The sequence below is a fragment of the Oncorhynchus tshawytscha genome, linkage group LG12, assembly GCF_018296145.1.
Source record: "Oncorhynchus tshawytscha isolate Ot180627B linkage group LG12, Otsh_v2.0, whole genome shotgun sequence".
Taxonomy (NCBI): domain Eukaryota; kingdom Metazoa; phylum Chordata; class Actinopteri; order Salmoniformes; family Salmonidae; genus Oncorhynchus; species Oncorhynchus tshawytscha.
In genome coordinates this window covers 48,646,095-48,672,133 of record NC_056440.1, presented here as the reverse complement: position 1 = coordinate 48,672,133, position 26,039 = coordinate 48,646,095, and the positions used below count along the sequence as shown (strand labels likewise).

General features: G+C 40.9%; 1 protein-coding gene and 1 long non-coding RNA gene across 3 annotated transcripts in view; both read left to right on the top strand.

Moving 5' to 3' along the window:
- si:ch211-266g18.10 (titin) overlaps positions 1–26,039 on the top strand; it is a 156,254-nt gene that overhangs the window by 53,646 nt on the left and 76,569 nt on the right. Inside the window, exons 18-22 of the mRNA XM_042330732.1 lie at positions 4,778–4,861; positions 20,589–20,636; positions 20,725–20,772; positions 21,184–21,228; positions 22,731–22,775. Of these exons, the coding sequence (XP_042186666.1) occupies positions 4,778–4,861; positions 20,589–20,636; positions 20,725–20,772; positions 21,184–21,228; positions 22,731–22,775 (270 nt within the window). The remainder of the gene's footprint in view (positions 1–4,777; positions 4,862–20,588; positions 20,637–20,724; positions 20,773–21,183; positions 21,229–22,730; positions 22,776–26,039) is intronic.
- LOC112263445 lies at positions 23–1,999 on the top strand. 2 transcript variants are annotated; one of them, XR_002955495.2, is made up of 4 exons: positions 23–402; positions 700–807; positions 1,561–1,651; positions 1,906–1,999. It is a non-coding gene; the product is annotated as an uncharacterized LOC112263445 (long non-coding RNA). The 2 variants fall into 2 exon arrangements; XR_002955496.2 differs by having other exon boundaries at positions 1,561–1,655.

Below are 26,039 nucleotides of genomic sequence, written 5' to 3'. Positions count from 1 at the left end.
CAAACCAGGGACTGTAGTGTCACCTCTTGCACTGAGATGCAGTGCCTTAGACCGCTGTGCCACTCGGGAGCAAAAAACAAACATATTTTTGTTAAATCCTGCCTACTCGAATGACCCTGGTGCCATGGCCCGAACTTGCAAGCTAGCTAACTTTACAGCCACCAGAAACAAACACAGAGCAGACAAAGTCAACAAGCTAGATAACGTGTTTGCAGATAAACTGCCCTTGTAGCAGGGACAAAAGAAACAAGTATCGTTCTCCGTTCTGAATCAACTCGATCCCCAAAAGATAAAAAGAAGCAAGAAAAATATGGCTCATGCCCAAGCCGGATAAACATTGGAATGAATTTTGAAAGGTGGAGGAGTGATACCAAAATGGCCACCATTCTCATGGACTGGTAGGTAAGTGTTTGGTAGCGTTTTTAGCCTGCTAGCTAGTTTCGCTGCTAACCTTAGTGTGTTCAATGTTCATGCTAGCTAATATGGCTACTTAGCTAGCTAGCTAACATCTTCTGTATTCTGACTGTTTTGTACTCAAAGGAATCTAACAATTGCATCATGTAGCTACAGTGCATGAACCCCACAAGATGCCAAATGCCTTTCTTTTAACTAGCTAATGTTAGCTGGCTATAGCTAGATATGCAGATTGTTGACATGATAATGTTTGTGAGTTGGTGGTTGACAGCATTTCTGGCACAGGACCACCACTAGCTATTCTCAGGGAGATACTGGTGAAGAAAATCTGATTTAGAGGGAACCGGAGGCTGTACAAGTTGTGGTTGTGCAAACCCCAACACAGGAGGAGAGGTAAGAAATACTGTATGCATTTTTTGTTACACTTTGTGACTCTTTCATTATTTTGTTGGTAATCGACCAAAATAATTAGCTATGATTGCCTGTTTAGCACATTGTCTGCCTATATACAGCATTGATTTCTACCTGGTGTAGAACTACCCACCAGAACAAATTAAATTAATATCCAGTCAAATAACAATGGCTAATCTGCATGAAATATGAGCCAACAAGTAATAGCACTTTGCACTTGCACAACACCACATACTCAGTAAGTAAAGGACACTGTTGTGATACTGACTTATTTGGTGGTAAACCCCCCTCCCCCATTTAGCTGTAGTCAAAATATTGATGGTGATTCACAACCCTGGAGAGCATTAAAGAAGATGAGGTTGAATTCATCAGCGGTGCCTTCGTTCACACTATAAAGTACTAATATTAATTGTTATCAATAGCCCGCTATTGTTGTTTTACTGCTGCACTTTAATTATTTGTTATTTTTATCTCTTACTTTTTTTAAATAGATATTTTCTTAAAACTGCATTGTTGGTTAAAGGCTTGTAAGTAAGCTTTTCACTGTAAGGTCGTATGTGACAAATACAATTTGATTTGATATTCCATCAATATTATGTTATCAAATCAACATTTATTTGGCATATACACGGGATACTGTGGGGTGTATACAGGAATATGACATTGCATTGTACCGTGTACTATTAAATTAACAATTTGTTACATTTTTTCCCAATATCAACCTATAATGCACAGGAGAACTTGGACATAGATGATGACGAACATCCTAACCCTTCAACTACATTACATGCGTTGCCATGGCTTTCCCACCTTTCACCCCCTACTAGTAGGTAATCAGAGCCGATATGACCTCAATATATACTTATGGCCCTGCTACAGAAGTTAAATGTTTAATGGTTGTTTTGCATGTTCATTCCATATTTAATTTAAATAATGAGAAATAAATTTGATGTGGTTGGTTTCTTATGTAGTAGGTTAGAACGTCACATTGACAATGCTGATGACAACGCATGTAGTGTAGCTGAAGGGTTAGGATGTTTGTCATCTTCAATGGTTGACTTTGTTTCCTCCATCCAACAGGTCCAAGCCATCCTTTGCATTATATGCCAAGAGTGTGCAAAGCTGTCATCAAGGCTACTTTGAAGAATCTCAAATATAAATCATATTTTGATTTGCTTAACACTTTTTTGGTTACTACGTGATTCCATATGTGTAATTTCATAGTTTTGATGTATTCACTATTATTCTACAATGTAGAAAATTGTAAAAATAAAGAAAACCCTGGAATGAGTAGGAGTGTCCAAACTTTTGACTGGTAGTGTACTTTTATTTATATATATATATATATATATATATATATATATAGTGCATCTATTTCCTTATATGAACTCTATCTCAGTAAAATCTTTGAAATTGTTGCATGTTGCGTTTACATTTTTTGTCCGTGTAGTTTAAAGGCATTGGGCATCTTTGTGAATTCTGTAGTATAGCTACATGATGCTGTCGTTACATTCCTTTGAGTACAAAACATTCTGAATACAGAAGATGTTAGCTTGCTGGCTAAGTAGCTGTATTAGCTGGCTTGAACTTTGAACACACTAAGGCTAGCAGGCTAAAAACACAACCAAACACTTACCTACCAGTCTATTAGAGCGGTTGCCCTTTCAGCGTCACTCTTCCACCTTTCAAAATTAATTTCAACGTAAACTTTGCAGTCTTTTCCGGATTATTTTTCTCTTTTGGGGTAGAGTTTATTCAGATCCAAGAACAATGCTTGTTTATTTTTGTCCCTGCTACAAGGACAGTTTATTTGTAAACAAGTTCACTAGTTTGTCCGCTTTGTCTGCTCTGTGTTTGTTTTTGGCAGCTATAACTTTAACTTGCTTGCAAGTGACTTTCAATTCCGGGACCATGGCAGCAGGGACATTTGAGTATGCTGGATTTAACACACCTTGCCCAGAAGGCCAGCCCAAGGTGGCTCAGGGCTCAACCCTCTTTTTTTCGTTCAAAGTGAAAACCCTACACAAGAAGTGGGGCAACATAGGGTAGCCAATGACCTATGGATTCTTGCTTTAAATTACAGTACTTTAAAAAGTGACATTTCCCGAATGTTTCTCTGTGGTACCATGTTACACCTAACACGAAGTTCAGTGGCAGTTTCATGTTTTGTCTTCAAGAACCCTCCATGGCTTTGCAAAAATGTAAGTCGTAATTTACATGATAAACTGAACCCATTATCTGATACACAATAATACACAACGTAACGGTGGACTACCAAGAAATATAAAATGTTTTTTGAATGAATTGCCCCTTTTTAATGCAACCGCTGTGTCAGATTTCAATTTTCTTTTACAGAAAAAGCATACCATGAAATAATCTGAGTACAGCTCTCAGAGCCCAATCCAGCCAAAGACATATCTGCATTGTTGGAGTCAACATTTGTCAGAAATAGCATTATAAATATTCACTTACCTTTGATGATCATCAGAATGCACTCCCAAGAATCCCAGTTCCACAAAAAATGTTTGATTTGTTCGATTAAGTTAATCATTTATGTCCAAATAGCTACTTGTTGTTAGCGCGTTCAGCCCCGTAATCCATCTTCATGAGGCGCGATCGCTAGGTCCAGACAAAGTCCAAAATTTCCGTTACAGTCCGTAGAAACATGTCAAACGATGTATAGAATCAATCTTTAGAAAGTTTTTAACATAAATCTTCAATAATATTGAAGATGGAACGGGAACGGGAGCTATCTCTCACGTGAACGAGCATCACGAGCCTGTGGCACTCTGCCAGACCACTGACTGAAACAGCCCTTATGAGTCCCTCCTTTACAGTAGAAGCCTCAAACAAGTTTCTAAAGACGGTTGACATCTAGTGGAAACCTTAGGAAGGGCAATATGACCCCATAGACACTGTGTATTTGATAGGCCAAGCTTTGAAAAACTACAAACCTCAGATTTCCCACTTCCTGGTTGGATGTTTCTCTGGTTTTTGCCTGCCATATGAGTTCTGTTATACTCACAGACATCATTCAAACCGTTTTAGAAACTTCAGAGTGTTTTCTATCCAAATCTACTAATAATATGCATATCTTAGCAACTGGGACTGAGAAGCAGGCACTTTACTCTGGGCATGCTTTTCATCCAAACTTGAAAATGCTTCTCCCTATCCCAAACAGGTTGGAGAAGTCTCTTTAATTCTGTGAATAAAACTTGTATCTTTTATCATTGTTTATTATGAGTATTTCTGGAAATTGATGTGGCTCTCTGCAAAATCACCGGATGTTTTGGAAGCAAAACATTACTGCACGTAACGCGCCAATGTAAACTGAGATTTTTGGATGTAAATATGAACTTTATTGAACAAAACATGCATGTATTGTGTAACATGATGTCCTATGAGTGTCATCTGATGAAGATCAAAGGTTAGTGATTAATTTTATCTATTTCTGCTTTTTTTCTGTTTTTTTGTAAATTGGCTCTGACCTAACATAATCATATGTTGTGCTTTCGCTGTAAAGCCTTTTTTGAAATCAGACAGGATGGGTAGATTAACAAGAAGTTTATCTTTCATTTGGTGTATTGGACTTGTTAATGTGTGAAAGTTACGTATTTAAAAAAAAATGTTTTTGTTTTTCGCGTGCTGCCTTTTCAGCGGAATGTTGTCAGGGGTGCCGCTAGTGGAAACCCTAGCCATAAGACAACGGAACGGTGGACTGCCAAGAAATATAAAATGTTTTTGAATGAAGTGCCCCTTAAGAACATTAAACACATAATTTAAGTTCAAGTGCTTAAATTTCCTGAGTGCTTTGCTGTGGAGTACAGTATCATGTTGCACTAAGTTGGATGTATTCTAACAACCCATGCAATGGCTTAGCATAGAAGCAAGTAATTACTGCCGTGAAACTGAATTAATCCATTATCTAATATTGCATTGCCTTTGTTTTCAGACGATGAATCCGAGAACCCTGTCAAGGTGGTGAAGTCAGAAGAGTCCACCATGAAAAAAGAACATATTAATGTTAATAAAGAAGGTAATGGCTATTACGGGACAGGTAAAACTAGTCTGTTATTCGAAAAACAAAAAAATAAGGTCCCTAACATTGGGAGATGTAACCCCTCAAATTCATAGACATTCATATTCATAGGACTGACAGTCCATGTCAAACACTTTTTTAACCTTTTTGTACATTGTTTAAATTCTTGTTGGTGGTAAACAATACATACAGTATGTACATATTCTTATTCCATCCATTTACTTAGATTTGTGTGCATTAGGTAGTTGTGGAATTGTTAGATTACTTGTTGATATTGCTGCACTGTCAGAACTAGAATCACAAGCATTTTGCTATATTCGCAATAACATCTGCTAACCATGTGTATGTGACCAATACAATTTGATTTGATGTGAGTAAATATCAGAAATGGAATGGACTGTAGTTTTAAGATGCTAGTGGTTCAGCAAATGAAAAGTATTCTTTATACCGGTAAAACTTAATTTGATCTATAACACATAACACAAGTAGCCTTGCACAAGCCAAGGCTTGTGTGAGCCAAAACGTGTGATGGGAGCAGGAAAAAACAATGTAACCATCCTCAAATTTATAGACAGAGCTAAGGATGCAAGGACTGACCATCCATGATATCAAAATGATCGTTTTAACCATATTTTGAGGCTGTATAGTGTTTGTTTACATGTACTTTGTTTACAAACATTGGAGTAAAACAAGCTTATATTTGGGGTCTGATGGGGTAGACAGCTGAACTAAGCTCATAGGGAATTTAGGAGTTATCTTAAACTCTGACACCCTCTGGTGGCATTTGATCAACAACGTATAATATTGTAAACTACCCTCCTACAAACACAATATTCACCGTTTTTTTTTTTTAGATTTTGGGAGGTGTCCCCCCAATTTTCTCCATGTTGGGGATTAAGAGATTTGAAAGTCTAGGTTTGAAATAACATTTAACCAAATACCGTTCCAATGGTGGCGCTCTAAACATACACAAAATCCCATAGGAACACAACCATATTAAAAGCGCAGGGCTTGTGCAATGTCCCATGTCTTCATTTTTTTGTCTTACAGGAATGATATACAGTGCATGAATGCTGATAGACAGTATTCAGACCCCTTGACCTTTTTACATTGTGTTACGCTACAGTCTTATTCTAAAATTGATTAAATCGTTTTTTCCCCTAATCAATCTACACAGAATACCCCACAATGACAAAGGAAAAACAGGTTTTTAGAAATGCTTGCTAATTTATAAAAACATTTTTTTTTACATAAGACTTCTTGGATATGAAGCTACAAGTTTGGCACATCTGTTTCTCCAATTCTTCTCTGCAGATCCTCTCAAGCTCTGTCAGGTTGGATGAGGAGCGTAGCTGCACAGATTTGTTCAGGTCTCTCCAGAGATGTTCGATCAGGTTCGAGTCCGGGATCTGGTTGGGCCAATCAAGGACATTCAGAGACTTGTCCCGAAGGTGAACCTTCGCCCCAGTCTGAGGTCATTGATCTCTGTACTTTTTTATGTTCATCTCTGCCTCGATCCTGACTAGTCTCCCAGTTGATTTCTGCTGAAAAACATCCCCACAGCATGATCCTGCCACCACCATGCTTCACCATAGGGATGGTGCAGGTTTCCTCCAGACGTGACGCTTGGCATTCAGTCCAAAGAGTCCAATATTGGTCTCATCAGAAAAGAGAATCTTGTTTATCATGGTCTGAGAGTGCTTTATGTGCCCTTTGGAAAACTCCAAGTGGGCTGTCATGTGCCTTTTTTTGAGGAGTGGCTTCCATCTGGCCACTCTACCATAAAGGCCTGTTTGGTGGAGTGCTGCAGAGATATTTGTCCTTCTGGAAGGTTCTCCCATCTCTACAGAGGAACTCTAGAACTCTGTCAGAGTGACCATCGGGTTCTTGGTCACCTCCCTGACCAAGGCCCTTCTCCCTCGATTGCTCAGTTTGGCCGTGTGGCCAGCTCTTGGAAGAGTCTTGATGGTTCCAAACTTCTTCAATTTAAAACTTCTTATGGCTTAGATCCCACTACTGGGATCGATATGACAACAGCCAGTGAAAGTGCAGGGCGCCAAACTCAAACAACAGAACTCTCATAACTAAAATTCCTCAAACATACAAGTATTTTACACCATTTTAAAGATAAACTCGTTGTTAATCCCACCAAAGTGTCCGATTTCAAATAGGCTTTACGGTAAAAGCACACCAAACGATTATGTCAGGTGAGTGCCCAGTCACAGAAAAACACAGCCATTTTTCCAGCCAAATAGAGGATTCACAAAAAGCACAAATAGAGATAAAATGAATCACTAACCTTTGATGATCTTCATCAGATGACACTCATACGACTTCCTGTTACACAATGCATGTATGTTTTGTTCGATAAAGTTCATATTTATATCCAAAAACCTCAGTTTACATTGGTGCGTTATGTTCAGTAGTTCCAAAACATCAGGTGATTTGCAGAGAGCCACATCAATTTACAGAAATACTCATAATAAACATTGATAAAAGATTAAAGTGTTGCACATGGAATTATAGATCCACTTCTCAACCTGTTAAGCCTCCCCCCTACTTTTTCGGAAATTCTGTTAAAAATCGCGCAACATTTTGGCGTCCTGCTACTCAGGCCAGGAATATAGTATATGCATATGATTAGTATGTGTGGATAGAAAACACTCAGACGTTTCCAAAACTGTTTAAATCACGGCTGTGACTATAACAGAACGTCTGTTTCATCGAAAAGCGCAGGAAAATCTGATCACTGGAGATGGAAAAAAATATCCATGCGCCACTCCCAGGAATTGTTAAAGGTGAACCGTATTAAATGAGGCCGAGCTTGCAGTACCTACAGCTTCCACAGGATGTATAGAGTCTCCTCATTTGATTCTGATTTGATTCTTGGTAGATCCGACCAAAGGGAACCGATTCCCTCCGACCACCAACCCGAGGCATTGTCTCTGTGTTTTTCCGGACATTTTTCCACACGACCAACTATCGAATTTACATCGCCTCCTGATGATTTTTATAGCTTATTAACGTGTAGTTATACCTAAAGTTGCATTAGAAAGGTATTTCGAAGTGTTTGTGAAAGTTTATCGTCGAATTTTTAACTTTTAAAAAATGACGTTACGTTATGAAACGCTATTTTTTTCCGTTTATCACACAGTCTTCATAGATCGATATCTAGGCTATATATGGACCGATTTAATCCAAAAAAAGACCCAGTATTGATTATGGAACATCAAGGTGTGCCAAGAAAGAAGATGGTCAAAGGTAATTAATGTTTTATATTTTAAGCGCCGACTATGCTAATTCTTTTGTTTACATCCCCTACGGGTCTTTTGGGGTGTTGCATGCTATCAGATAATAGCTTCTCATGCTTTCGCCGAAAAGCATTTTAAAAATCTGACTCGGTGGCTAGATTCACAATGACTGTAGCTTTATTTCAATACCAAGCATGTGTATTTTAATGAACGTTTGCGTTTTAACTAATACTATTAGCGTGTAGCGTAGCGCATTTGCATTTCCAGAGCTCTAGGTGGGACATCTGCGTCTCAAGTAAGCTCAATGCAACTGCTGTGTCAGATTTCAAAAAAACTTTACGAAAAAGCACACCATGCAATAATCTGTGTACAGCGCTCAGACACAAAAACAAGCCATATAGATATCCGCCATGTTGTGGAGTCAACATTAGTCATAAATAGCATTATAAATATTCACTTACCTTTGATGATCTTCATCAGAACGCACTCCCAGGAATCCCAGTTCCACAATAAATGTTTGTTTTGTTCGATAAAGTCCATAATTTATGTCCAAATACCTCCTTGTTGTTCATGCATTTAGTTCACAAATCCAAATTCATGAGTCGCGATCACTAGTTCCAGATGAAAAGTCAAAAAGTTCCGTTACAGTCCTTGGAAACATGTCAAACTATGTATAGAATCAATCTTTAGGATGTTTTTAATATAGATCTACAATAATGTTCCAACCGGAGAATTCCTTTGTCTTTAGAAATGCAATGGAACGCAGCTACCTCTCACGGGAGCGCACATGATCAGCTCATGGTAGACACCTGACTGAAAGAGCTCTCATTCCCTCCTCCTTCACAGTAGAAGCCTGAAACAAGGTTCTAAAGACTGTTGACATCTAGTGGAAGCCTTAGGAAGTTCAATATGATCCCATAGACACTGGATATTCGATAGGCAATGAGATTAAAAACTACAAACCTCAGAATACCCACTTCCTGGTTGGATTTTTTCTCAGGTTTTTGCCTGCCATATGAGTTCTGTTATACTCACAGACATCATTCAAACAGTTTTAGAAACGTCAGACTGATTTCTATCAAAATCTAATAATAATATGCATATCTTAGCTTCTGGGCCTGAGTAGCAGGCAGTTTACTCTGGGCACCTTATTCATCCAAGCTACTCTATACTGCCCCCCAGCCATAAGAAGTTTTAAGAATGATGGAGGCCATAGTGTTCTTGTGGACCTTCAATGGTACCCTTCCCATGATCTGTGCCTTTACACAATCCTGTCTCAGAGCTCTACGGACAATTCCTTCGACCTATTGCCTTTTTTTTTGCTCTGACATACACTGCTGACATGCACTGCTATTTCACAGGGAACCAATTGACAACAGACTCAGCACGCTTATGGGGAAGGACATTCAACAAGCACAGCACTTACACAAATGACTGGTGATTGGCAAAGAGAAATTGATGATAAAAAGGTTGGGGGGGCTTTTTTGTTAGACTTCAGTGTGACTTTTGACAATTTTTGCCTAAAATTACATCATTTTTTTGTAAAAGAGACAGACAGGTGAGGAAACTTTAAACTAATTTTCCCATTCACTTTTCCTATTGCAAGTGAATGACGGCATATGTGGATGTTGTCGAACGTGGAAACTGAAACCTGTCGAAACTGAATCCTGAACTAAAGACCTTAAAAGCTGACAGTGTTTTATGTACTTTTATTTTATTTTGGATCCTGCAGCTCTGTTGGGCTAAATTGCTGTGAGCGCTGCTATCTGTCTCGGGATCCTGCCAGATTCCGTATAGAGCCTAGCTGGCTCTGCGGGCTCTAATGGAGGCCACTATTGAACGTTTCCAACATTGCTGGAGCTGCGTTTACTTTACTTTGTTCCGAGACAATGTGAAACACGTTGACTTTCAATGTAGCAACTGATTGCTTGCAGAGAACTACAGGAGCAAAGTAGCTACTCTTAACAAGCAAGTAGCACACCTACATAAGCTAATGGGGAACCCACGCCCGCCTACTTTTTATTTTTCTTCCACCCCAGTAGCTGGATGCCGCTCTGGTCTGGTGGAAGTTTCGCTGCCGTGTCGGCTCTTCATAGCTGACTGGCCGGTGCTAGGCAGGGTTCCATCCCCGAAGGGATCTCCTCCTTCCCTGGAGTACAAAGCTGATCTCGACCCAACCGACCAGCCATGGAGGTACGTCACTCGCCGAGGAAGTTGAAGAAGGCGTCCTCTGGCAACAGGGGTCTTCATGGAGATGTTGAGCCCGGAACTGACACAGACCAGAAACAGCTTTGCCGCCCTGGATCCAGAGGTTCCGGCACCTTCATCCGTGGTGGCATCCCAATCAAGATCGGATCCGGAGGTACATGCGTCTTCGTCCTCGGCTCGGTCTCCCTCTGGTGGCGTCTACCTCGGGTTCCTGACCGTGAGGCTGCCTGAGAGACCGGCCCATTCAACATCAACAGGAGTCATCATAGGCAGTTCTATGGTGAGAAATATCTCGGTCCCCAAGGCAAAAACCCTGTGCTACACAGGAGCACGAGTACAGGACATAACAAGGCTGCTTCCGACTGTTCTACTACAGATGCCGGGAGCTGACTCTGTCGTAAGTCCATGTTGGGTCAAACGACATCGGGAGGGCTTGTTCGGGAACATTTGAAAATGGAAGAACTGATTTTAGCATTAAAAGACTCCAAAAAACGGCCAATAATTTCAGGTCCAGTACCACTGTTGGGCCGCGGGTGTGAAAGATTCAGCAGACTGCTGGCATTCCACATCTAGCTAAAAGACTACTGTAGCTCTGCTGGAGTCACTTTTATTGATCACTTTGACACCTTCTGGAAACAGAAGATACTCTACAGGAATGATTGAATCCATACAAATCATCTTGGCTCCTGGATTTAAGATGATTGATTCAAGACCAGCTCAGTTAATCCCTACCATTGTGACAATGAGTCGTCATAATGCTGCATCAAATGAACATGATCTCAGGGGCATTGGCAAACACAATGGAAGTAATTTAATTTATGTTCCCCTAATTGCAACGAATACATCTGTTTATCCTACAGCTATTGCAAGCAGTAATCATGAGCCTATAAACCAGAGTTACACTCTTAGCACTGAGCCGGTGTGCAATAGTACGAAGACCACTTTATACAGCTCACTCTGCACTATCAGCTCCAATGTAAATAACATGAATAAATCTACCTCTGATAAGCTTCCCAGTAAAACATAAAAAACAATCAAGCAACCCAGAAAAGTGCTAAAAAAATAGCCCATATTAACATATGTAGCCTAAGAAACAAGGTCCATGAAGTCAGTAACTTGCTTCTAACAGATGACATTAATTTTCTGATCTGTGAAAATCCCTTAGATAAAAACTTGATACAGTGATAACATCTACCAAAACGACAGAAATGTCAAAGGATGTTTCGGTCTATATTCAGAACCACATTCATGTAAAGCTTAGAGACAATCTAATGTTAAATACTGTTGAAGTAATATGGCTACAGATTAATCTGCCTCACTTAAAGCCCATTCTTGTGGGAAGCTGCTATAGACCACCAAGTGCTAACAGTCAGTATCTGGAAAATATGTGTGAAATGCTTGATAATGTATGTGATATCAACAGAGAAGTATATTTTCTGGGTGATTTAAATATTGACTGGCTATCAGGAATTAAAACTGTAACCAGTGCCTGCAACTTGGATCAGGTTGTCAGTCAACCTACCAGGGTAGTTACAAACAGCACAGGAATTAAATCATCGACATATACTGATCACATTTTTACTAATGCTGCAGATATTTGTTTTAAAGCAATATCCAAATCCATAGGATGTAGTGATCACAATTTAATAGCCATATCTCAGAAAACCAAAGTTCCAAAGGCTGGGCCTAATATAGTGTATAAGAGGTCATACAATAACTTTTGTAGTGAATGATATGTTGATGATGTAAAGAATATTTGCTGGTCTGTGGTGTGTAATAAGGAGCAACCAGACACTGCACTTGACACATTTATGAAACTACTTATTCCAGTTATTAATAAGCACACACCCAATAAGAAAATTACTGTAAAAACTGTTAAATCCCATTGGATTGATGAGGAATTGAAAAATTGTATGGTTGAGAGGGATGAGGCAAACAGAATGGCAATTAAGTCTGGCAGCCCAACTGATTGGCAAACGTAATGCAAATTAAGAAATCATGTGGCTTTATAAAACAATATAGAAAGAAAAATAAACCACTATGAAACAAAGATAAATTATACAAAGAATGATGGTAAAAAGATTTGGGGCAACTTAAATTAAATTTTTGTGAAAAAAGCCAACTCGACTCCTTCATTTATCCTTCATCACAAAGCCCACTGATATTGCAAACAATTTTAATGACTTTTTCATTGGCAAGATAAGCAAACTTAGGGATGACACACCAGCAACAAACGCTGACATCCAAATATATCTGACCAAATTATGAAAGACAAGATTTGTACTTTTGAATTCCGTAAAGTCAGTGTGGAAAAGGTGAAAAAATAATTGTCTAACGACAATGAGAAGCCATCAGGGTCTGACAATCTAGATAGAAAATTACTGAGGATAATAGCAAACGATATTACCACTCCTATTTGCCACATCTTCAATTTAAGCCAACTAGAGAGTGTGTGCCCTCAGGCCTGGAGGGAAGCTAAAGTCATTCTGCTTCCCAAGAATAGTAAAGCCCCCTTTACTGGCTCAAATAGCCGAACAATCAGCCTGTTACCAACCCTTAGTAAACTTCTAGAAAAAATTGTGTTTGACCAGGTACAATGGTATTTAAAAGTAAACAAATTGACAATAGATTTTCAGCATGCTTATAGGGAAGGACGCTCAACACAAATCAACACAGATCTTACACAAATGACTGATGATTGGCTGAGAGAAATTGATGATAAAATAATTGTGGGGGCTGTCTTGCTAGACTTCAGTGCAGCTTTTGACATTATTGATCATAGTTTGCTGCTGGTAAAACGCATGTGTTAAGGCTTTACACCCCCTGCTATAATGTGGATGAAGAGTTACTTGTCTAACAGAACACAGAGGGTGTTCTTTAACATAAGCCTATCAAATATAATCCAGTTAGAATCAGGAATTCTCCAGGGTATCTGTTTAGGCCCTTGCTTTTTTCCATTTTTACTAACAACATATCACTGACTTCGAGTAAAGCCAGAGTTTCTATGTATACGGATGACTCAATGCTATACATATAAGCTACTACAGTGACTGAAATGACTGCAACACTCAACAAAGAGCTGCAGTTAGTTTCAGAGTGGGTGGCTAGGAATAAGTTAGCCCTAAATATTTCTAAAACTAAAAGCATTGTATTTGGAACAAAACACTCACTAAACCCTAAACCTCAACTAAATCTTGTAATAAATAATGTGGAAATTGAGCAAGTTGAGATGACTAAACTGCTTAGAGTAACACTAGATTGTAAACTGTCATGGTCAAAACATATTGATGCAGTAGTAGCTAAAATGGGGAGAAGTCTGTCCATAATAAAGCGCTGCTCTGCCTTCTTAACTGCACTATCAACAAGGCTGGTCCTACAGGCCCTAGTTTTGTTGCACCTTCACTACTTTTCAGTCATGTGGCCGGGTGCCACAAAAAAGGACTTAGGAAATTGCAATTTGCTCCGAACAGGGCAGAACGGCTGGCCCTTGGATGTACACAGAGAGCTAATATTAAATATGCATGCCAATCTCTCCTGGCTGAAAGTGGAGGAGTGATTGACTTTTATTTATGAGAGATTTCACCAAGCTGTCTGTCTAAACTACTGGCACACAGTTCAGACACCCATATACCCCACAAGACATGCCACAAGAGGTCAGGACAATACATTGCAATGTTCATACTGTGAGACGCCTAAGACAGCGCAACAGGGAGACAGGATGGACAGCTGATCATCCTCGCAGTGGCAGACCACGTGTAACAACACCTGCACAGGGTCGGTACATCCGAACATGACCACCTGCAGGACAGGTACAGGATGGCAACAACAACTGCCCAACAACTGCCCAAGATACACCAGAATCCCTCCATCAGTGCTCAGACTGTCCGCAATAGGCTGCAAGAGGCTGGGCTGAGGGCTTGTAGGCCTGTTGTCCTCACCAGACATCACCGGCAACAACGTCGCCTATGGGCACAAACCCACTGTCGCCAGACTAGACAGGACTGGTAAAAAGTGCTCTTCACTGACGAGTCGCGGTTTTGTCTCACCAGGGGTGATGGTCGAATTCGTGTTTATCGTTGATGGAATAAGCGTTACTCTGGAGCGGGATCGATTTGGAGGTGGAGGGTCCGTCATGGTCTGGGGCGGTGTGTCACAGCATCATCGGATTGAGCTTGTTGTCATTACAGTTAATCGCAATACTGTGCGTTACTGGGAAGACATCCTCCTCCCTCATGTGGTACCCTTCCTGCAGGCTCATCCTGACATGACACTTCAGCTTGACAATGCCACCAGCCATACTGTATGTTCTGTATGTGATTTCCTGCAAGACAGCAATGTCCGTGTTCTGCCATGGCCAGTGAAGAGCCCGGATCTCAATCCCATTGAGCACGTGTGGGACCTGTTGGATCGGAGGGTGAGGGCTAGGGCCATTCCCCCCAGAAATGTCCGGGAACTTGCAGGTGCCTTGGTGGAAGTGTGGGGTAACATCTCACAGCAAGAACTGGCAAATCTGGTGCAGTCGGTGAGGAGAAGCACTGCAGTACTTAATTAATGCAGCTGGTGGCCACACCAGATACTGACTGTTACTTTTGATTTTGACCTCCCCCCTTTATTCAGGGACACATTATTCCATTTCTGTTAGTCACATGTCTGTGGAACTTGTTCGCTTTATGTCTCAGTTGTTGAATCTTGTTATGTTTATACAAATATTTACACGTTAAGTTTGCTGAAAATAAATATAGTTGACAGTGAGAGGATTTTTTTTTTGCGGAGTAAGTACAAATACAAATACAAGGCACAGGGCCCAAAAAAATCAGCTCAAAGTTTAACAGATTATTTTCTTCAAAAATCATATCATTCATCATTGCACCTTTAACTGTATGTTTTTCTAGATAAGAGTGTCTGCTAAATGACAAACATTTATTTTTATACCTTTTTATTTAGATTTAGACTTATTAGCGTTAAGCCACAATCCTTAATGACGTTTTTCAGTCAAATGACAGCCCTGTCACTTGCTAAAAAGCAGAGGAATTTGGCTGGAGAAACTTATTCAAATATTTTGAAGCCAAATATTGTTAGTTAAAAAAATATTGATTACAGCCAATTGAACATTTTCTGCAAGAATTAATTGTTATGTATAATGAACTGAAATTTCCATTGAACAGCAATGAATATTGTAGATTGTAGATTGCTCAAACTTTCAAAGCTTATGTGACACTGTAAGCAGCTAGTTAAAGCAAGTATAGAGCATAGAAATTACTACTAACGAATGGTGCATCTTGCTGTATTCGTATGTTATTTTTTAGGACTGATACTAGGTGGAATATACTGTACTTGCCCTGTAACACCAACACATGGTATATCGTATTTTGTATGGAACAGTTAAACCTCACGGGTAGAGGATGCAAATGCATTTTGCCCCCCAGATTAGGGAGGAGGATGGTGAGAGAAGCAATAAAATCCCCAAGAATCACTGTGAAGGAATTGCAGGCCTTGGTGGCGTCTTGGGGTCACCAGGTTTCAAAAAGCACCATCAGACGCCACCTCCACATCCACAGGCTCTTTGGATCGGTTGCCAGAAGAAAGTCCTTTCTGACCCCAAGACACAGACGCAAGCGCTTGGATTTTGCTAAACGTCATTTAAATTATGACTGGAAGAAGGTGCTCTGGTCAGATGAGACCAAAATTGAATGTTTTGGTCAGATACAGCATCGGCATGTTTGGCGTTGAAACAGATGCAATACAAGGAGAGGCACCTCATACCCACGGTGAAATATGGAGAGGGATCAGTGATGTTTTGGGACTGTTTTAATTCCAGAGGTCCAGGGGCACTGGTTAAGATTGATGCCATAATGAATTCTACCAAGTATCAGCCAATTTTGGCGGACAATCTGGTTACCTTTGCCAGAAGGCTGGGACTTGGCCGTAGGTGGACTTTCCAACAAGACAATGACCCAAAACATACCTCAGGATCCACACAGAAATGGTTCAGCGACAACAAAATCAATGTTTTGCCATGCCCATCTCAGTTGCCGGACCTCAATCCAATCGAAAACCTGTGGGCTGAGTGGAAGAGGGCAGTTCATAAGCGCAAACCCAAGAATGTGAAGGATCTTGAAAGGATCTGCATAGAGGAATGGTCCAAAATCCCTCCAAATGTGTTCCTTAACCTTGTCAAACATTACAGGAAAAGACTCCATGCTGTTATCCTTGCCAGAGGTGGTTGCACTAAGTACTAAATGAGGAGTGCCAATAATTACGAAACCTTGATTTTGGTTACATTTATTTTGTATTAAATTGAATGATTTTGGTTGGTTCCATTGAAACATTAATATAGTACACTATTTCTCACATGTTGGTATTTTGAGTTCTTTATAATTATATTGTTTACATTTTTTTAAGTATTGTTTGTGCATTGCCAGTCAGGGGTGCCAGTAATTTTGAAGTCCACTGTATGGAGTGCTCACAGGCAACTACACATAAACAAGATTCCACAAAACACAGTGGGGAAATGGCTGCCTAAATATGAACCATACCAGCCAACATAGAAATAAAACAACCTAGATTACCCACCCTAGTCACACACCGACCAAACCAACATAGAGAACAAAAGGCTCTCTATGGTCAGGGCGTGACAGTACCCCCCCCAAAAGGTGCAGACTCCGGCCGCAAAACCTAACTCTATAGGGGAGGGTCCTTGCAGATCCTTTCAAGATCCTTCACATTCTTGGGTTTGGGCGCTGTGGGCATCTAGCGTGGTTGGCGCTCTGGCGCGGAACGAAGAACCCACTCATCCCGCAGATCCAGCATCGGTGGCAGCTCTGGTGCGGGACTTTGCCCCAGCCCAGCCCACAGGTCCGGCCATGGAGCAGGGTTGAACACTGCACCCGGAACGAAGAACCCACGGCACCGGCGCCGAGGAAGGCTCCGGCCTTGAAGCGGGACTGGACGCCGTGCCTGGACTGGGCACTGAAGCAGAGGAAGGCTCCGGCATTGGAGCGGGACAGGACGCCGTGCCTGGACTGGGCACCGGCGCAGAGGAAGGCTCCGGCCTTGGAGCGGGACTGGACACCATGCCTGGACTGGGCATTGGCGCAGAGGAAGGCTCCGGCCTTGGAGCTGGACTGGACGCTGTGCCTGGACTGGGCACCGGCGCAGAGGAAGGCTCCTGCCATAGAGCATTACTGGACACCGTGCCAGGACTGGGCACTGGCGCAGAGGGAGGCTCCTGCCCTGGAGCGGGACTGGACACCGTGTCTGGACTGGACACGGCGCAGAGGAAGGCTCCTGCCCTGGAGCTGGACTGGACGCCTTGCCTGGAAGCTCCGGACCGTTGGCCCTCGCTGGAGGTTCCGTAACATTGACCTTCGCAGGAGGTTCCGTAACGTTGACCGTCGCAGGAGGTTCCGTAACGTTGACCGTCGCAGGAGGTTCCGTAACGTTGACCGTCGCAGGAGGTTCCGTAACGTTGACCGTCGCAGGAGGTTCCGGACCGTGGACCGTCGCAGGAGGTTCCGGAACGTGGACCGTTCACTCTCCTCCAATTTCTCCAATTTCTCCCAGATTGGCTCTGGTTCACTACTCGGTTCCGCCGACCACCGCGTGTGTGCCCCCAAAAATGTTTTCTTGGGGCTGTTCTTTGGGCTTTCGTTGTGGTCGCAAACCCCGGCGTCGTCGCTGTCATCCCTTCTCTCCTTGCATCTGCTTCCAAGGAAGGCTTTCGTGTCCTCCCATTATTTCCTCCCAAGCCCAGGAATCTTCTCCTCCTGGGCACGCTGCTTGGTCCTGGTGTGTTGGGATCTTCTGTCACGATCGTCTTAAGAACATTCGGACCAAAGCACAGCATGAAATCGGTTCGACATTTTATTATTATAAGTGAACCGCACAAAAAACAAAGAATAAATGATATGTGAAGCTATGGAGTGCTCACAGGTAACTACACATAAACAAGATCCCACAAAACACAGTGGGGAAATGGCTGCCTTCATTTGATCCCCAATCAGAGACAACTATAAACAGCTGCCTCTGATTGGGAACAATACCAGGCCAACATAGAAATAAAACAACCTAGATTACCCACCCTAGTCACACCCCGACCTAACCAACAGAGAATAAGAGGCTCTCTATAGTCAGGGTGTGACAAGACAAAACAGGAGCAAGGGGGAAACCACTGGTAGGTTTGATGATCAAAATGAACTGGCAACAGACAAACAGAGAACACAGGTATAAATACACAGGGGATAATGGGGAAGATTTGCGACACCTGGAGTTGGGTGGAGACAATCACAAAGACGGGTGAAACAGAGCAGGGTGTGATATGGAGTGTAAATGGGCAAGACAAAAGTTCCTTTGAAAGGGGTATGGTGGTAGGTGCCAGGCGCACCGGTTTGTGTCAAGAACTGCTAGGTTTTTCATGCTCAGTTTCCCGTGTGTGTCAAGAATGGTCCACCACCCAAAGGACATCTAGCCAACTTGACACAACTATGGGAAGCATTGGAGTCAGCATGGGCCTTCATCCTTTGGAATGCCTTCGACAACTTGTGGAGTCCATGCCCCGACAGATTGAGGCTTTTTTAAGGGAAACTCAATATTAGGAAGGTGTTCCTAATGTTTGGCATACTCAGTGTATATGTCCTGCATATGTATGCTACTGTATTCTTGACTGAAGTTTAAAAAAGTCAGGAACACAAAAGATGGTCTTTTCCACAGGTACATTTTTTATGTCACTAAACAATATTTGGTGTGTCGGAGTCTGGCACAGCAGTAACGCTCCCAACTCTGGACCACACATTCCCCGATGAAAATGCCTCTGCTTGGCTGACTGTCTGTCCTTCTTACCTATTCCTCCTCCTCCATTGTCTATTCCCTTCTCACATCCTACTATCCTATCAAATTGCACTGTTTGCTCTGTAACTTGTTAGTTGATATGCCTTGACAACGTGATATATAAAAATGTATTAAAAAATTAAACAACGTGATATATAGGCCTAAAACAGAATAAATTCAACCACACCTTTGTTTCATCACAAAACCAGAAGGCAACATCGGTCCAGTGAAGTCCACAAAACATGTTGTATGTAACAAACAGTTACATGACCTACAGCATGGTCAAATAAGTTAGTGTAAAACCACATGTTCAAATCCCTCTCTCCATCTATGGCTAAAATAGGAAAGGGATGATTTAGCTAGCTAGCTAGCCACAGGAGTAAAAAATGACAATGTGATGTGATTGGTGTGAAGCCAAATCCATACTGGCTTCCCTTTTTTTGTGTGCCAGGACCATTCACAGCTGAGCTCTCAGTTTAGCGCAATGCTGATTGGCTATTATTTGACACTTTTTATATCAAGGGAGGCCAAATGCTCATTGGCTTCCCGTGCATTCAATGCTACGGGCGACAATAGTGTCATCCTCTTTTGACCAGACCGCATCAGATAGATGGGCTACACATACTGAGACAGAGTGGGCGCTATTTCGTTCGCTCTGATACTTTCTCCGGTGAGATACATTCAGCCTCTTGCGAATTGAAGGACATTTAAGACTAAATACTCCAAAAATGATTGATCTATTTTTTGGGGAAGCCTGGCATCCAGGTTGCTATAGAGAAGGTCAAACCAGCTCCTGTAAAGCAAGGTAAATTATTAGTTCTTTGACTTCTACAATCAAAACAATTGTGATATTATCACATATGGTCCAGTTTCATTAAAGGTTAAAGATATATCCAGCAATATGTTACAATAAGTAGCAGGGAGACTTCTGACACAAGATGAGTATTTACATTTTAGAAAACAACATTCAGGAGCAATAAGGGTTAAGTGCCTTGCTTAAGGGCACATCGTCAGATTTTGCACCTAGATGGCTCAGGGATTCAAACCAGCAACCTTTTGATTACTGGCCCTATGCTCTTAACCGCTACTAAAAAGCAAGATGTCAATCTCATAACTAGTTGTTTGTCACACAGCAATCACATTGCACAAGAGTGGAGAGAAAGGTGACTCCCCTTACAGAGGGTCAAACTATCAACAAACTATAAACTGCATCTCTGTTGATGGAACAACCTGATAGTCAGGTTAGGGATTATGGCACTAAGGGCTAAGGTTAGGGCGAGGTTTAGGTTTATTAACTACACTTTAACACTTTTATCTACAGTAAGTAGGCCTATTTTTGTGAGTGTACTGTATTTATTTCTCAAACAATGTTTTATTTTACTCAGATTGAATTGCAGTCTGAATTGTTGCAGTAAATTGTCTTGTTCGTATTTGATTAGAGCCCAGGGAAGCTAAGGAGCAAGCCAAACCAGAACCTACAAAAAAAGGTACAGATATGATTGTTTTTGTTGCATCAAATGTATAATAGCCCAGTTCCTGAGATTAATGTTGTGTCTCATCCAATGATTGTTTTAGAAGCTGAAGTTTCCAAAGAAAAAACCAAAGCAGCTACATCAAAGAAAGGTACAAAGTAGTCTTTGTTAAACACATAACCTTTTTTCGCAACTGTGTTAAGCCAAGCTACAGTATACTGGGCTGGCCTAGATACCCATCAACAGTAGTTGCTAGAACTGTGCTGGAAAGGACAATGTGAAAAGAAAATATCTGAACAAGCACAGTACGTTTTGGCTTGACTCTATAGTCTGAATCAGGTAAGACTGTAATGTATGATACAATAGCGGCAGGTAGCCAAGGTCCTTGGTGTCTTGAACCAGCAACCTTTTGGTTACTGGCCCAACGCTCTGGGTGAAAAATCTGTTAATTTGCCCTTGTGCAATGCACTTAACCCTAATCGCTCCTGTAAATTGCTCTGGATAAGAGGGTCTGCTAAATGACAAAAATGCATCATTTTTATTTTTTTAAATTCTGATTTAGATACTGGAGCAAAAGAAGAGGCCAAACTAACTCCAGCAAAGAAAGGTGTCAAATTAATTTTGAAATGTTATTTTTCCATTTGTTCCAATAATAAGTAGGCCTATGTCTCTGTTTTATGCTATTTATTAAAAGTTATATCAATATCTTATTGTAAAGACTTGTATTTGAACTTAGAAGCTGAAATTTCTAAAGAAAATGCCAAACCAACTCTTGAAAAAAAAAGTTACCTTTACTTTACCAGAGACAGAGACATGGTCTCTTTTCCAAATATTCCCAATATAATACAATATACACACACACACACACACACACATATGTATATGTATATATGTATAATATATCATATATATAACATATTATATATATTATATATAATACACACACACATTTGCATTTGGAAAGTATTCAGACCCCTTAACTTTTTCCACATTTTGTTACATTACAGCCTTATTCATCCATCTACACACAATACCCCATAACGGCAAAGCAAAAACAGGTTTTTAGAAAAAAAAATCTCATTTATATATATTTTTTGAAATATCACACTTACTTAAGTATTCAGACCCTTTACTTAGTACTTTGTTAAAGCGATTACAGCCTCGAGTCTTTTTGGGCATGACGCTACAAGCTTGGCACACCTATATTTGGGGAGTTTCTCCCATTCTTCTTTGCAGATCCTCTTAAACTCTGTCAGGTTGGATGGGGAGCGTTGCTGCACCACTATTTTCACGTCTCTCCAGAGATGTTCAATCGGGTTCAATTCTGGGCTCTGGCTGGGCCACTCAAGGATATTCAGAGACTTGTCCCGAAGCCACTTCTGCCTTGTCTTGGCTGTGTGCTCAGGGCCGTTGTCCTGTTGGAAGTTAACCTTCACCTTTGCCTCAATCCTGACTAGTCTCCCTGACGCTGTAAACATCCCTACAGCATGATGCTGCAGAACTGTTTTGGTACCCTTCCCCAGATTTGTGCCTCGACACAATCCTTTCTCGAACCTCTACGGACAATTCCTTCAACCTCATGGCTTGGTTTTTGCTCTGACATGAACTGTCAACTGTGGGACCTTATATAGACAGGGGTGTACTTTTCCAAATCATGTCCAATCAACGGAATTTACCACAGGTGGACTCCAATCAAGGTGTACAGTAGAAACAGCTCAAGGATTATTAATGGATGCAGCTCCACTCAATTTCGAGTCTCATAGCAAAGGGTCTGCATAGGTCTGCATACTGTTAATAATTTCTGTTTTTTATTTAAAATACAAATCCTGTTTTCACTTTGTCATTATGGTGTATTATGTGTAGATTGCAGAGGATTTTAAAAAATGTAATCCATTTTAGAATAAGGCTGTAACGTAACAAAATGTGGAAAAAGTCAAATGGTGTGAATACTTTCCGAAGGCACTGTATATGCACACGTTAACATACTAATAAAGGAAACCATGTATTTAGACTTTTTTCACAAAAATTACAGACAGTACATAATCATAGTGACAAATGTTGGTCTTGCTATATTCATAGAGAAACACATTTATGTTGTATTTTATTCAGATGCTGCAGCTAAAGAAAAGGTGAAAACATCCCCTGCAAAGAAAGGTAAGAATGTTTTCAAATCTGCGGTTAGAACGCAATTTGTAATTTTTTGAAGCATTTGTAATTTGATAGAGCTTGATAGAGACGGAACTTGCCAAACAAGTAGTTCCTGCAAAACAATATTAAAATGTTTTTGGAAGTGGCTCTTCCTAATCTTTACTATCTTTATTTCTGAGGCTGTTTGCTTGAATGAGCAAATTCTCGCAGTATATATCTGGAATTTGGATCACAAATTTTCTCATATCAGTTAAATGTCAAAAAATATATTTGCATGTCACTAAGAATATCACTAAGCAAAAAACTAACACGTCAATAGCCACTAAAATGTTGAAACATGATTTTGTCATGACTTCAGTACCATTTGCTTGATTTTGCGAGCCCACAACTAGTGTATCGACATTAGCTAGCTAATGTTAACATGCTTGCAACGCTAATCATCATATGCTACTATAGAATAATTAGCTTGCATTAGCTAGCTAGCATTAGCTACCTCACTAGCCAGCATACCAAGCTCTAGTCCAATGGAAACCGATGCTATCCTGCTGGTTACGTGGCTAGGTAGATGACCAGTGGTGAAAGTGAGGTACTTATGAGATTCAAGGTTTTAATAAGTGCCATTGTGCAGAAAATCGTAGAGAAAATACTGATTGATGAGTAAGTTAGATGGTAAGATAGCTGTGACAGTTATCAGTTTGCATGCACAAATGCTTGACAACACATTCTATTGAAGTCAAGAAGGCATGCAGAACAGACTGCCTCTCTGAGACTGGAGAGCCCCATCTAACTAGCGAGTAGAGGGGTACAAAATCAGTTGCATAACTCAAACAATTACATTTTATTCCAGTCAATGGCAATACATGTTGCAAAGTAAATACCTGCGTCAAATACACAATATATACAGAAGTATTTGGACACCCCTTCAAATTAGTGGATTCGGCTATTTCAGCCACACCACACAGCCATGCAATCACCATAGACAAACATGGCAGTAGAATGGTCTTACTGAAGAGCTCAGTGACTTTCAACGTTGCACCGTTATAGGATTCCACCATACTAACAAGTCCGTTAGTCAAATTTCTGCCCTGCTAGAGCTGCCCTGGTCAACTGTAAGTGCTGTTGTGAAGTGGAAACGTCTAGGAGTAACAATGGTTCATCTGCAAAGTGGTAGGCCGCACAAGCTCACAGAACGGGACCACCGAGTGCTGAAGAACGTATTGCTTAAAAATCATGTGTCTTCGGTTGCAACACTCACTATCAAGTTCCAAACTACCTCTGGAACAGTGGTGGAAAAAGTACCCAATAGTCATACTTGAGTAAAAGTAAAGATACCTTAATAGGAAATGGCAGAAGTAAAAGTGAAAGTCACCCAGTAAAATACTACTTGAGTAAAAGTCTAAAAGTATTTGGTGTTAAATATACTTAAGTATCAAAAGGAAATGTAATTGCTAAAATATACTTAAGTATCAGAAGTAAAATATTTCAAAATGTCTTATATTAAGCAAACCAGCACGATTTTCTTGTTTTTTTATTTGTTGACGGATAGCCAGGGGCACACTCCAACACTCAGATATAATTTAGAAGTGAAGCATTTGTGTTTAGTCAGTCCGCCAGATCAGAGGCAGTAGGTATGACCTGGGATGTTCTCTTGATATGTGCGTGAATTGGACCATTTTCCTGTCCTACTAAGCACTTAAAATGTAACGAGAACTTTTTAGTGTCAGGGAAAATGTACGGAGTAAAAAGTTTATTGTTTTCTTTAGCAATGTAGTGAAGTAAAAATGAAAGTTGTCAAAATATAAATAGCAAAGTAAAGCATAGATACCCCAAAAAACTACTTAAGTAGTTTACACCACTGCTCTGGAAGCAACGTCAGCACAATAACTGTTCGCCGGGAGCTTCATGAACTGGCCGAGCATCCGCACACAAGCCTAAGATTACCATGCGCAATGCCAAGCGTCGGTTGGAGTGGTGTGAAGCTCGCCGTCATTAGACTCTGGAGCTTGTGGAAATGCGTTCTCTGGAGTGATGAATCACGCTTCACCATCTGACAGTCTGATGGATGAACTGTAAAGTTCGGTGGAGGAGGTATAATGGTCTAGGCTGTTCATGGTTTGGGCTAGGGCCCTCAATTCCAGTGAAGAGAGATAGCATACAGAAACTCTACAGCATACAATGACATCTGTGCTTCCAACTTTGTGGCAACAGTTTGGGGAAAGCCCTTTCCTGTTTCAGCATGACAATGCCCCCATGCACAAAGCGAGGTCCATACAAAAATGGTTTGTCGAGATTGGTGTGGAAGAACTTGACTGGCCTGCACAGAGCCCTGACCTCAACCCCATCGAACACCTTTGGGATTAATTGGAACGCTGACTGCGAGCCAGGCCTAATTGCCCAACATCAGTGCCCAACCTCACTAATGCTCTTGTGGCTGAATGGAAGCACATCCCGGTAGCAATATTCCAACATCTAGTGAAAAGTCTTCCCAGATGAGTAGAGGATGTTATAGCAAAGGGGACCAACTCCATATTAATGCCCATGATTTTGGAATGAGATGTTCGATGAGCAGGTGTCCACCTACTTTTGGGTCAAGTCGTGTATATCTCATTGCATTGCATGCTATTGCATAAGATCTCTAGTTGTTGTTTTTTCACAGGAAAGGGGACTCAGCCAACGTCAAGCTTGTCAAGGGGATACACATTTATGATAAATAGTGACCGAGGATGAAATACATAGACGTATCCATACGTTTTCTTCAAAATGTCCCAGATTAGTGACATTTTACACCAGTGCAGCAAGCTAGTGAACTCTATCACGTACTATTGAAATCAATTTGATCTGTGGGTATATGCTGACACCTAGTGGTCGTATGGTTGGTTTCTCCCTAACCATAATTTTTATCTCCCCCTCGCTGTTCACTGTTTGTTTTGATCTAGTAGGTGCTTTTAACTTCTTATGGCTGGGGGGCAGTATTGAGTAGCTTGGATGAATAAGGTGCCCAGAGTAAACTGCCTGCTACTCAGGCCCAGAAGCTAAGATATGCATATTATTAGTAGATGTGGATAGAAAACAATCTGAAGTTTCTAAAACTGTTTGAATGATGTCTGTGAGTATAACAGAACTCATATGGCAGGCAAAAACCTGAGAAAAAATCCAACCAGGAAGTGGGAATCTGAGGTTTGTAGGTTTTCAAGTCTTTGCCCATCCAATATACAGTGCAGAATTTGGTCCGATTGCACTTCCTAAGGCTTCCACTAGATGTCAAGAGTC